This window comes from Pongo abelii, chromosome 10 (assembly GCF_028885655.2).
Source record: "Pongo abelii isolate AG06213 chromosome 10, NHGRI_mPonAbe1-v2.0_pri, whole genome shotgun sequence".
NCBI classification, from domain to species: Eukaryota; Metazoa; Chordata; class Mammalia; order Primates; family Hominidae; genus Pongo; species Pongo abelii.
In genome coordinates this window covers 110511839-110525528 of record NC_071995.2, presented here as the reverse complement: position 1 = coordinate 110525528, position 13690 = coordinate 110511839, and the positions used below count along the sequence as shown (strand labels likewise).

The 13690-nt window shown below is 46.5% G+C and overlaps 1 protein-coding gene across 1 annotated transcript in view; it reads right to left on the bottom strand.

Annotated features, from left to right (window-relative positions):
- ACAD10 (acyl-CoA dehydrogenase family member 10) overlaps positions 1 to 13690 on the bottom strand; it is a 71838-nt gene that overhangs the window by 11019 nt on the left and 47129 nt on the right. The window contains 3 exon segments of the mRNA XM_024256397.3: positions 1028 to 1428; positions 9042 to 9215; positions 11983 to 12128. Coding sequence (XP_024112165.2) covers positions 1028 to 1428; positions 9042 to 9215; positions 11983 to 12128 — 721 coding nt within the window.

Below are 13690 nucleotides of genomic sequence, written 5' to 3'. Positions count from 1 at the left end.
GAACCGTGGAAAACAATGAAAGAGATTGGAGGAAACAAGGCAGATAACCAAACATGCACATGTGCCCCAAAAAAATGATATGAGAAGCTGGGCATGGTGGCTGTGCCTGTGGTCCCAGCTACACAGGAGGCTGAGGTGGGAGGATCACATGAGCCCAGGAGGTTGAGACGGCAGTGAGCTATGATCACACCACTGCACTCCACCCTGGGTGACAAAGTAAGACCCTGTCTCAAAAAAAAAAGATGGTGGCTCATGCCTGTAATCCCAGCACTTTGGGAGGCCAAGGCGGGCAGATCACAAGCTCAGGAGTTCAAGACCAGCCTGAACAACATGGTGAAACCCCATCTCTACTAAAAATACAAAAATTAGCTGGGCATGGTGGCATGTGCCTGTAATCCCAGTTACTCGGGAGGCTGAGGCAGGAGAATCGCTTGAACCTGGGAGGCGGAAGTTGCACAGAGCAAGACTCCGTCTCAAAAAAAAAAGAGAAAAAAAGAAAAGTAGATGATGATTGCATTATGCTCCTGAAGATCTCAAGTAATTTCAAAACTAACACAATCCAAGGTTCATGTGATAAGAACAGCAGGTGTTTCTGTTTATCTGCTGAAGTAACAGCACTGGGAGACAACACAGAAACTCAGCTCACAGTGGATTTGGCCCTCTAGCTGTGATATTACGGGTTCTCTAGAGAGAGATTTATTAGCTGATACAGCACTGTTTCAAATTTACATAATTCAAATACGCATGAGATAGGCCCAACCTGCCCTGGCTTTCTAAGGCCAAGCATTCCACTGCCTGGGCTGTGCAGTCACACCTGAGCCATTTGCCTGTGACACAGACACAGCAAGAGCAAGAGATGGAAACTGAGTCATGAAGAGCTGGCTCTTTCTGAGACGATGGAAGCAAAGATCATTCAACTCGGCGCTCCTGTATCTTCACGGCCTGGGATGGTTTAGGTGAGCCCGGTGGGGTCGGGGAGGGTATGCCATGGTATTGGGGTCTTGCCACCTCACCATGGCTGCTTTACCTTGAGGTCTTCGATCAGTGGGGAGGGGCTCCACCTGGCTGCTGAGGCCTGGTGACTCTGCAGCTCTGGCTCTGCAGGGTACACACATTGCTCCATGAAGTGCTTCAGCCGGTGATACAGCTCTCTGACAGGTGGAGAGAGGCTCGCTGGAGAGATAACCAGACCTCCCCTTGAGGTATGAGCTGGGGAAGCTTCTGGAACGGAGCTATAACTCCTGGTGCCTGTGGGGCACCACTGGGACTGGGGCCTGGCCCACGTGTGGCAGGACCTTGTTAACGGATTTTTGAAGGGCATCTCTTTGAAAACCCGGAACCCTTCTTTGACTGCGAAATCCCACGCCAGGTTAGACACAAATTCGGTCAGCTTTCCAGTTTGTTCCGCACATGTGGAGCTTGCTTGCCCTAAGCAGAATCAAAGAAAAACAGTGATTACTCCCACACGACCCATCATAGGGATGTTAACATGTGATGACACTGTCACTTCAGCAGCTATTGCCATTTGCTGAGCACTTGCTAAGTACCAAACACTGTGCTAAGAGCCACTATAGCTCACTGAATCCCCAAAGCAATACAACTGCTTTCACCTGTACTTTGCAGGCAAGAAAACTGAGTCTTAGAGAAGGAGATGACTTGGACGAGCTGGAAGTTAGGGGGCTGGGGCCAGAGTCCAACTTAGGTCTGCCTGCTCTCTGCTCTTGATCCCTGCTTTCCTAAAAGACTACATTTAATCAGTAACACCCCAGATCACCTCTGCCATTGCCAGTGGGCTATAAGAAGTCCTGCATCCTAGACTACCCTTGCTACAAAATTGATAACAGCAATGCCACAACTGACTAAAGGAAGAGCCAATTTCTAGACACCACTGTCTCTGGATGGAATCAACACCAGCATCACTCAACTCACTATTTGGCTCTCACAGTGTCTCTTTCTTCTTGTAAAATGTGCATCAAGACTTTTTTTACAAACACATTTTTCCCCAATAAAAAAATTAAGGTGGCCAGGTGCGGTGGCTCACACCTGTAATCTCAGCACTTTGGGAGGCTGAGGTGGGCGGATCACTTGAGGTCGGGAGTTCAAGACCAGCCTGGCCAACATGGAGAAACCGCATCTCTACTAAAAATACAAAAATTAGCCAGGCATTGTGGTGTGTGCCTGTAATCTCAGCTACTCAGGAGGCTAAGGCAGGAGAATCGCTTGAACCTGGGAGGCAGAGGCTGCAGTGAGCCGAGATCGTGCCGTTGCACTCCAGCCTGGGTGACAGAGTGAGGCACTCATCTCAAAAAAAATAAATAAATAAAAATAAAAAAATTAAGGTGTGGTGTACATACACCTCCTTAATGTAGAGTCTTAACAAACCCATAGTTGGGTAACTACCATTGCCATCAAGATACAGAATACTTCGGCCAGGCGCAATGGCTCACACCTGTAATCTCAGCACTTTGGAGGCTGAGGCAGGTGGATCACTGGAGGTCAGGAGTTCGAGACCAGCCTGGGCAACACGGTGAAACCTGTCTCTACCAAAAATACAAAAATTAGCCAGGCATGGTGGCACATGCCTATAGTCCCAGCTACTTGGGAGCCTGAGGTAGGAGAATCACTTGAACCCGAGAGGTGGAGGTTGCCTGGGCAACAGAGCGAGACTCCATTTCAAAAAAAAAAAAGATACAGAATATTTCCATCATCTGGAAATTTCCCCAGTGTCCTTTTGTACTCAACTCCTGCCGCCCCGATCCCCAGCACCCACTGATCTCTGTTCCTGTAGTCTGTCTCTTCCAGGATGTCCCATAAATACATATGTCACTCAGCACGTGGCCTTTTCAGTATGGCCTCCATCACTCAGAGCCCTGCATCTGAGACACATCCAGACTGCTATGTGTACAATGTCTCCTCACAGTGAACTTTTTCACAGCCAGCTCTCCTGGATTATTTCTAGCACTTCCATGTCCCCAAGAGACTGTACCCAATAAATGGATAAATTGATAGTTCTCAAGAGACAGCCATTTTCTTTTTTAAAATGATTTCATTTTAGGCTGGGTGCACTGGCTCACGCCTGTAACCCCAGCACTTTGGGAGGCCGAGGCGGGTGGATTTCTGGAGGTCAGGAGTTTGAGACCAGCCTGGGCAACATGGTGAAACCCTGTCTCTACTAAAAGTACAAAATTTAGCCAGGTGTGGTGATGCACGCCTGTAATCTTAGCTACTGGGGAGGCTGAGGCAGGAGAATCGCTTGAACCCAGGAGGTGGAAGTTGCAGTGGGCCGAGATCATGCCATTGCACTGCAGCCTGGGTGACAAGAGCAAAATTCCGTCTCAAAAAATAAATATTTTATTTATTTTTAAATAAGAGATGGGGCCTTACTATGTTGCCCAAACTGGTCTCGAACTTCTGGCCTCAAACAATCCTCCTGTCTCAGTCTACCAAACTGCTGGGATTACAGGCATGAGCCACCATGCCCAGCTGAGACAGCCATTTTCATGCAGCTTTGGTGTTAAAGATAGTTTAAACTATTCCTTACAGAGTTAGGAACAAATTCAGAGCAAATTCTTTGCTACCCTGCAGAGAGTTAGCCCACTGGACCTCAACAGGTCTCTACTGAGGACCTTCTGGGTGCTAGGTATGAACCTAACCCAGGGAAGTCAGTCAGAAACCAGATAGCCCCTTCCCTGCAGACACACAGTAGGGGCTTATTCTTTATTCCTCAGACTGCACACAGCACATTGAAGGGAAAGATACTCCCTTATGTTCCTTATTATTCATAAGGATTTTCTTCTTCTAACAGAGTAAGAGGTGTATTCTTAATTTTCTTCTATTTAGTTGGCTCCCACTCTGAGACTGCTACTTTGTCTCTGAAAAAGTCACTTGTATAAGCTTGGATTGATTTAGACCTATTGCTTCTGGTATATTTTCCAAATGTAGTTCCAGCAGAAGAGACCACATCACTGGTGTCCACGTAAGTTGCAGTCATAAGCACTTGATAGAATTTCAGTGGCCATCTACCAGAAATCTAATTTCTGCACCCACTTATTAAGGAAGGAGAAGGACACATGGGCTGGGCAGGTACATACTGTTAATCTTCTGCTCACTGGGCTCTGGTCTCTCTCATCCCCTTCCCAATCTAATGCTGATTTGAGCTCTTTTGTAAATGACACCATACAGAGAATGTCTTGGAAACAGATACCCCTTCTCTAAGCTCCACTTTTCCTGGCCAGTACCAAATATCTCAGCTGTTCAAACAAAAATGATTTTAAAGCTAATTGTAGAAGACACATGTATAGAAGTAATATTTATATTTGTATAGTTGGTTTTTTCCCCATTCATCATACGTTTTTATATTATTCTTTCAAAAAATGGATTTTGTTGTTTTTATATGAGAAAACTAAGCCATTTCCTCAGTGTGTCTGGCTGGCTTCCCAGAGGGAGGGAAAGGAGTGCACAGTAAGATAAGAGGAATAAAGGCCTGAATAAACAGACATTTTTCTGTCTGGTGGCAAACAGGTGGGGTGTTTTAGCTCTGGGCCGAGAGAAACCAGAAGCCACGACAATGGCTCACGGGATCTTAAAAACATGTCAAAGGGCTTCCTGAGAGACAGGCTGAGGACACTTAGTGTGAAGACTCTAAAATGGGCAGTCTATTAAGTTTTTCCCAGGTCACTGGAGCAGAGCAGGGAGAGAATTTGGCAGCCGGCTAGGAAATGTCAGAGGCGACCAGGCCTATTCATCACCATAAGGACTGAGCCGCCATTCTGTTTAAGTAAATATTTCTGGTTAGTGTTTATTGGAAAACCATAAAAAAAATGGGAAATAGTGGCTTACAGCTGATACTGTATTTTCCCAAAAGAGCGAAAATATTGTTTCCAGAAATTCCTGCTTCCAGCATCCCCTGCTTATCAGACGAGGTACAGTTAAACTAGAAATTCTCTGGGTACTGGCTTTTCTCTGGACAGTTTTCCTCATGACTGTGTATCTCCAGGACCACCTAGCACAGTGCTGGCTTTTAGTAGAGGCTCATATACTTGGGAATGAATGATCAATTCCCCTACTGCAACTGCTTCTCTCAGAAGACTCTGGCAACCTGGCTGAGAACACAGGCTGCCAGCAAGCTTGGGGTGTCACTGACTGCAAAGCTAAACACTCCCTCAGCACTAGCAAACCTCATGATGAATTCCTTTCTCCTTCTTTCTCCTTGCCTTTTAAGTTTTGCTTTTGGAAAATTTCTTTTTCTTTTTTCTTTTTTTTGAGATGGAGTCTCACTCTATCACCAGGCTGGAGTGAACAGTGGCGCAATCTCGGCTCACTGCAACCTCTGACTCCCTGGTTCAAGCTATTCATCTGCCTCAGCCTCCCTAGTAGCTGGGATTACAGGCATGTAGTAGCTGGGATTACAGGCACACGGCACCAAGCCCAGCTAATTTTTGTATTTTTAGTAGAGACGGGGTTTCATCATGTTGGCCAGGATGGTCTTGATCTCCTGACCTCGTGATCCCCCCACCTCGGCCTCTCAAAGTGCTGGGATTACAGGCATGAGCCACCGCACCCGGCTTTTTTTTTTTTTTTTGAGACGGAGTCTTGCTCTGTCACCCAGGCTGGAGTGTAGTGGCACGATCTCTGCTCACTGCAACCTCTGCCTCCTGGGTTCAAGTGATTCTCCTGCCTCAGCCTCCCATGTAGCTGGGATTATAGGCGGCATCACCACACCCGGGCAATTTTTGTATTTTTAGTGGAGACGGGGTTTCACCATGTTGGCCAGGCTGGTCTCAAACTCCTGACCTCAGGTGATCCACCTACTTCGGCCTCCCAATGTGCCAGGATTACCGGCGTGAGCCATCACGACTGGCCTCCTTTTGGAAAATTTCAAAGACACACAGGAGTAGAGAGGAGAGAATAATGAGCCTACGGGTTCTACCGCTCGCCTTCCGCAATGATCGACGCCGGCCCAGTCTGGTTTCATTCCCTGCCATCCCCACTCCCACTGTCCTGGATTTTTTGGAGTAAATCCCAAATATCTCATCTAGGATTCTTTCAAAACTCTAAAGACAAGTACTTTTTAAAAAACCCACAATACTATTATCACCCTTAAAAAATCGTTAACTGTAACTTCTTCATATCATCGACTATCCACTCAGAATTCAAGTTTCACTGACTATCATCAAAATTTTTTCCAAATAATTTGTTCAAGAAAGGATCCAAATAAGGTCCCAACACTGTAACTGGCTAATGTATCTTTTAAGTCTCTCCCCCCTTTTTTTTTTCTGAGACAGTCTCACTTTGCTGCCCAGGCTAGACTGCAGTGATGCAATCACGGCTCGCTGCAACCTCTGCCTCCTGGGTTCAAGCAATTCTCCTATCTCAGCCTCCCGAGTAGCTGGGATTACAGGTGCCCGCCACCAGGCCTGGCTAATTTTTATATTTTTTAGTAGAGACGGGGTTTCCCCATGTTGGCCAGGCTGGTCTCAAACTCCTGACCTCAGGTGATCCACCCACCTTGGCCTCCCACAGTGCTGGGATTACAGGCGTAAGCCACCACGCCCAGCCTAATGTTTCTTTTAAGTCTCTCTCAATCTACAGGTTCCTTTTTCACCCTTTTCCTCCCCTTGAAATGTACGTGTTTGAAGAAACTGAGTTGTTTGCCCTGTGATGTTTTCCAGAATCTGGATTTTGTGAGTGCTGTGCCCAGGGTGCTGCTGAACATGTCCCTCTGAACCCTGTGTTTCCCATGAGTTGGCAACTAGCACTGGAGACCTGGGCAGAGTCGGTGTGACTTTTGAGGGAAGCATCAGGAGGTACATAATGTCTGGCTGTCTGTCTCTCAGTGGTGTTGGCTTTCATTGAAGCTTATTGCCCACATCCATTAATGCATTAGCAGTTGCAAATTGGTGATATGCAAATTCTATATTATTCTGTCCAGGATACTTCTCTAGAGAGAAACATTCCCTCATTGATTATTTGGATAGCCTGCAGTATCATTTGTACAGGAAAGACAGGACAAATGCTTGATTCTCCACCCCCCCACCCCATTTTCCAATTTTCAGAATAATAAGTTGCTTTCCTGGCATCCTCTGAGGTCATCAATGAGACTCTGTCTCTTTGTTTTTGTATCACTACTCATGGACTTACTTATTTATTTAATTTTTATTTTTTGGGGGGGACAGTGTCTTGCTCAGTCACCCAGGCTGCAGTGCACGGGCGCAATCTCAGCTCACTGCAACCTCTGCCCCCTGGGTTCAAGTGATTCTCTCTCCTGCCTCAGTCCCCTGAGTAGCTGGGATTTTAGGCACCCGCCATCACACCTGGCTAATTTTTGTATTTTTAGTAGAGATGGGGTTTCACCATGTTGGCCAGGCTGGTCTCGAATCCCTGACCTCAAGTGATCTGCTCACCTTGGCCTCCCAAAATGCTGGGATTACAGGCCTGAGCCACCATGCCCGGCTACTACTCATGGATTTAAACATACCTGATGCGTTTCATCCATTTCAGCTATCATCCTTGGTGATGCCCAAAGTTTCCTATTGTTAGCAAGTGGGAGCCCGTTCAGGTTGGCTCCCAAGTCTTTTTTTTTTTTTGAGACAGAGTCTCATTCTTGTCGCCCAGGCTGGAGTGTAGTGGCACGATCTCGGCTCACTGCAACCTCCCCGTCCCAGGTTCAAGTGAGTCTCCTGCCTCAGTCTCCCAAGTAGCTGGGATTACAGGCACCCGCCACCACGCCCGGCTAATTTTTGTATTTTTAGTAGAGACACAGTTTCACCATGTTGGGTAGGCTGGATAGCCAAGATGAACCTGGAACATTTCATCATACCAGCAAGCAAGGAAGTTGTCAAAGACCACAACGGTTTTACCTAAAGACTTGGGGGATGGCCGGGCTCAGTGGCTCATGCCTGTAATCCCAGCACTTTGGGAGGCCGAGGTGGATGGATCATCTGAGGTCAGGAGTTCGAGACCAGCCTGGCCAACATGGCAAAACCCCGTCTCTACTAAAAACAAAAAAAAATGACCCGGGTATAGTGGCATGTGTCTATAATCCCAGCTTCTTGGGAGGCTGAGGCATGAGAATTGCTTGAGCTGGTGAGGTGGAGGTTGCAGTGAGCCAAGATCGCACCACTGCACTCTAGCCTGGGCGACGGAGTGAGAAACTGTCTCAACACACATACACATACACACATACACATACACACACACACACACAAAACAAGAAATTTGCCTCATATAGTTGTTAAATATGCAAATGGCCACACACATATTTCACAGAAATTCTTAAGCTTACAAAATTTTAAAATCAAAGTTCCGAAAAATACACGTAGGATGATCACATTTGTGTAAAAGTAGGAGGAGAGAGAGAAGATAGATAAACAGAAAAACTGGAGGGCCCAGGAAACTCTTAACAGTAACATTTATCTTTGAGGAATGGTGTTGAAAAGGGTGAGATACAATTTTACATAATTCTATATGACCAAATTTTGATCATGTGCATGAATGCTTTAACTGGAAAAATTTCTTTGTGCATTACTTTAATAATTAAAAAACAAGTTTAAATATTGTAAAGACCCTGGGCATGGTGGCTCACATCTGTAATCCCAGCACTTTGGGAGGCCAAGGCAGACGGATCACTTGAGGCCCGGAGTTCGAGACCAGCTTGGCTAACATGGTGAAACTTCATCTCTACTAAAAATACAAAAAAAAATTAGCCAGGCATGGTGGCGTAGGCCTGTAGTCCCAGCTACTCTGGAGGCTGAGGCAGGAGAATCGCTTGAACCCAGAAGGTAGATATTACAGTGAGCCAGGATCGCACCACTGGACTCCAGCCAGGGTGACAAAGCAAGACCTGTCTCAACAACAAATAATAAATAAATATTGTAAAGAAAATATTTATGGACAAATGGTTAGATTAACTGAATCTCAGAGAATCCTGGCCAAACCGGTCTCTCCAAAGCCTCTGTGGCCCTGAGAGGGTTTCCAAGTGGAGGCACGGTCCTCACTGTGACTCACCCCCCAGCAGCTCTTCAGGGCAGCCATCCCATTACCTGTGAGTGATTGCTTGTAGACTCCCTGTAGGACTGCAGCCACACGGAAAAAGGAAAAAGCCATATAGAAGTTCCAGTTCTCAGTGGGAGGGAGCCCCATTTGGAGGCAGTACATCCTGAAATACTCCTCTGCAGCAGGGATTCCCAGCTGTGTCAAGTCACAGTCATTAAAACCTGTGAGAAAGACAGGGCCATTCATGGGGATAGTCACTGACGTGACACGCCCCTGTGGCTGGCAAATATTTAAATTCTGAAAATCGCCATGTCCCTTGCAAATTAGTTTCACGACCAATTCCAGGGGTTAGCTTATTCCTGCATTGGCTCTTGCTCCCTTAGATGGCTGGGGATCCAGGCATGAAGTCATTATTCACAAATTGGCTCTTACAGGTTTCAGACTTGATTGGCAGTAAAGGAAGGAATGGGAGCTTCCAATTCCATCTGGCCACAGTTAAGGGTGGATGCATATTATCTTCAACCAGTCATTTGATCAAAAATGATGTGGAAAGAGCGATCTCAGGCTGAGCACAGTGGCTGACGCCTGTAATCTCAGCACTTTGGGAGGCCGAGTTAGGTGGATCACCTGAGGTCAGGAGTTCAAGACCGGCCTGAACAAACTGGTGAAACCCTGTCTCTACTAAAAATACAAAAATTAGCCAGGCATGGTGGTGTGCGCCTATAATCCCAGCTACCTGAGAGGGAGGCTGAGACAGGACAATTGCATGAATCCAAGAGGCAGAGGTTGCGGTGAGCTGAGATTATACCACCACACTCCAGCCTGGGTGACAGGGTGAGACTCCATCTCAAAAAAATTAAAAAATAAACAACTGGCTGGGCGCAGTGGCTCATGCCTCTAATCCCAGCACTTTAGGAGGCTGAGGAGGGCAGATCACTTGAGGTCAGGAGGTCGACACAAGCCTGGCCAACATGGTGAAGTCCCTGTCTCTACTAAAAATACAAAAATTAGCTAGGCGTTGTGGCACACGCCTGTAATCCCAGCTACTCAGGAGGCTGAGGCCGGAGAATCGCTTGAACCTGGGAGGCAGAGGTTGCAGTGAGCCGAGACTGTGCCACTGTGGTCCAGCCTGGGCGATAGAGCGGGACTCCATCTCAAAAATAAATAAACGAGTGACAGAGTGAGACTCCATCTCAAAAATAAACAAACAAATAAACAAATAAATAAATATAAAAATAAACAAAAAGATCTCACCAAATTATGAAAATGATAATTATAGTAAATAAAACAATTTCACAGGCCAGGCGCAGTGGCTCACACCTGTAATCCTAGCACTTTGGGAGGCCAAGGAGGGTGGATCATGAGGTCAGGAGATAGAGACCATCCTGGCTAACACGGTGAAAACCCATGTCTACTACAAAAACAAAAAGTTAGCCAGGCATGGTGGCGGGTGCCTGTAGTCCCAGCTACTTGGGAGGCTGAGGCAGGAGAATGGTGTGAACCCAGGAGGTGGAGCTTGCAGTGAGCCGAGATGGCACCACTGCACTCCAGCCTGGGCAACAGAGCGAGACTCTGTCTCAAAAAAAAAAAAAAAAAATTCACTTATTTCCTCCATTTGTGACATTTTCATGATTTAGAAGCATGTAGTATATTCCATTCCTAGAAATTAATCTTAGGAGTATACCTTATATATAGGCAAATATATTACTACAAAGATATTCACTGCCTTTTTTTCATGGAGGTAGGGGAACTAATATTAAAAAATTGGAAACAAATTAAATATCTAAATAGGAATTAACCCAAATGTCTTCCCTTAATTCTTTTTTTTTTTTTTTTTTGAGACAGAGTCTCCCTTTGTCGCCCAGGCTGGAGTGCAGTGGCACCATCTCAGCTCACTGCAAGCTCCACCTCCCAGGTTCACGCCATTCTCCTGCCTCAGCCTCCCGAGTAGCTGGGACTACAGGTGCCCACCACCACGCCCAGCTAATTTTTTTGTATTTTTAGTAGAGATGGGGTTTCACTGTGTTAGCCAGGATGATCCCGATCTCCTGACCTCATGATCCGCCCGTCTTGGCCTCCCAAAGTGCTGGGATTACAGGCGTGAGCCACTGCACCTGGCCATCTTCCCTTAATTCTACACAATAAAATTATATGCTCTCATTAAAAATTATGCTGTAGAAGAAATACTTAATGTCATGAAAACATGTCTACAGTATACAACGAAGTGAAAAAAAGCATGTCATTAGATCAGGTTACATTTTTGTTTTGTTTTAGGAAATGTACATATACACACAGAAGAAAAGATGACACGGATAGATAATGAAATGTTAGCAAATGGTTATCTCTAGGACTACTAATGATTTTAACTGTTTTGTTGTTGTTGCTATCTGTGGGCTCTAGTATTTTTACAATAAATGTGGTTTGTTTTTGTTATTTTTTGAGATGGAGTCTCACCCTGTTGCCCATGCTGGAGTGCAATGGCGTGATCTCGGCTGACTGCAACTTCCACCTCCCAGGTTCAAACGATTCTCCTGCCTCAGCCTCCCGAGTAGCTGGGGTTACAGGTGCGCGCCACCGCGTCCAGCTAATTTTGTATTTTTAGTAGAGACGGGGTTTCACCATGTTGGCCAGGCTGGTCTGGAACTCCTGTGATCCGCCCGCCTTGGCCTCCCAAAGTGCTGGGATTACAGGCATGAGCCACCGCGCCCAGCCACAATGAATGTGTTTTTAATTTAAAACCCTAAATAGAAGTTAGCTGTGTAAAAGCATAAGAGGTGCCTATACAGGCATACTTTCAATTAACACACATCCTATATCCACTTTCCCGTAAATGTGACAGGACTGCATTCCAGTTATGTTTCCCACCAGAACCACCAGGACCTCACTTTCACTTCCCCTGCCCAACCACGGACTACTTCAGCTGAGTGTGCTCCCAAATGCTTTGAGAACTGGCTTGCTCCCCCACTATCCTCCAGCAGCAGTTCCTACCTCTCAGCACGGGAAAACTGGACGGCAGGTAATGAGCCAGGCAGCTGCAGGCCACATCGGCAAGGGGGTCGCCCAAGGTAGAAAGTTCCCAGTCAAGGACAGCAAGCACCTCTGGCTTTTCTGGATGAAACACCAGGTTGTCGAGCCTGAAAAGTCCCAGGAGGAATAGAGACAGCACTAAGAAAACTGCTGGCTAGGGTGGATTCTGCGTGGTCTATTTGCCCTTCAGGCTGGCTCCCCACCCTCCCATCCCCTCTGTGCCCGGGCACCTGAGCTCCCTGGGCTGTGTGCTCCAAGGACTCCCTTGCCCTCTGGCTTCCGGCTGGACTCAGCCAATCAAAAGCAGGAGATGGGAAGGGGCCTGGTTATTTATTTCCCCGGCTCCTTCTCTGCAGCCCTCCCCAGAGAGCTAGCCTCTCTGGGTTCAGGGAATTACTCCCTCCCTGTGATGGTTTTGAAACAGATCTGTAAATCCTTTGACACTTCTCCCACAAAAGGTAGAGTCTAATGCTTGGCCCAGTGAAGCATCTTGCTTCTAACAGATATAAGACACGTGGAAGTGATGCTGAGGGATTCCTGAGGCTAGACTAGGTCAGAAAACGTGATACAGCTTCTGCCCAGCCCTCTGTCTCTTGAAACACACTATTTTGGAGCCCTGAGCCCCCAGGTAAGAAGTCCAGGGCTGAGTGCAATGGCTCATGCCTGTAATCCCCACGTTTTGGGAGGACTGCTTAAGCTCAGGAGTTCAAGACCAGCCCGGGCAACATAGCAAGACCCTATTTCTACAAAAAAAATTTAAAAATTAGCTGAGCATGGTAGTGCACGCCTGTAGTCCCAGCTACTCAGGAGGCTTAGGCGGGAGTACCACTGAGCCCAGGAGTTGGTGGCTGCAGTCAGTTATGTTCCAGCCTATGAATAGCCACTGCACTCCAGCCTGGGTGACAGCGCAAGATCCTGTCTCAAACAACAACAACAACAAAATCCAGTTACCCAGAAGCTGCCATGCTGGAGAGACCATGTGGGAACCACAAAGAGACAGAAAGAGAGGCCCAAGGAGCCCGGTTGTTCATATCTTCCCTGCCCACGGCCAGCATGCTAGCAAGTCTTCAGAAGATTCAGCCCCGCCCGACAGCCGCCCTACTTTGAAATAACTGTCCTGTCCCCAGACTGCAAACATTCATGAGCAAAATGACTGCTGTCGTTGTTGACAGCCACTCAGTTCTGACAAAGTTTGTTGTAGAGTAGCAATAACCACAGCACATGCTTGCCCTGTCAGACTGACCCCTCACTGTTACTGGCCCCGGGACTCCACGCTGTTCTTCAGTGGTTCCTCTAAACCATGCTATAACCCTATATTGAACTCTCCCCAAATAGCCTCTTTTATGCTTTCTGTTTCCTGCCAGGGCTGTCTGTAATGCATGCTTTATTTAAAAGAAAAAGTAAACATCAAGCATGCAGAAAAATACAAAGAATGACATAATGACAGGACTCATGTGTCCATCTTCCAGATTTAACAGATATTATACCTGCTTTTTTGTTATATTTCCTTCAGATTTTTAAAAAATGACAGATTTACTGCTATCCTGAAGTTGGTATCTATCAGTCTCAGACATTTCTATATTTCTCTTATCTATACCTGTACCTATATACCACATATAGTGTTCTTTCAATTATTTTTAAATTTTCATAAATGATATATTACCCTTTT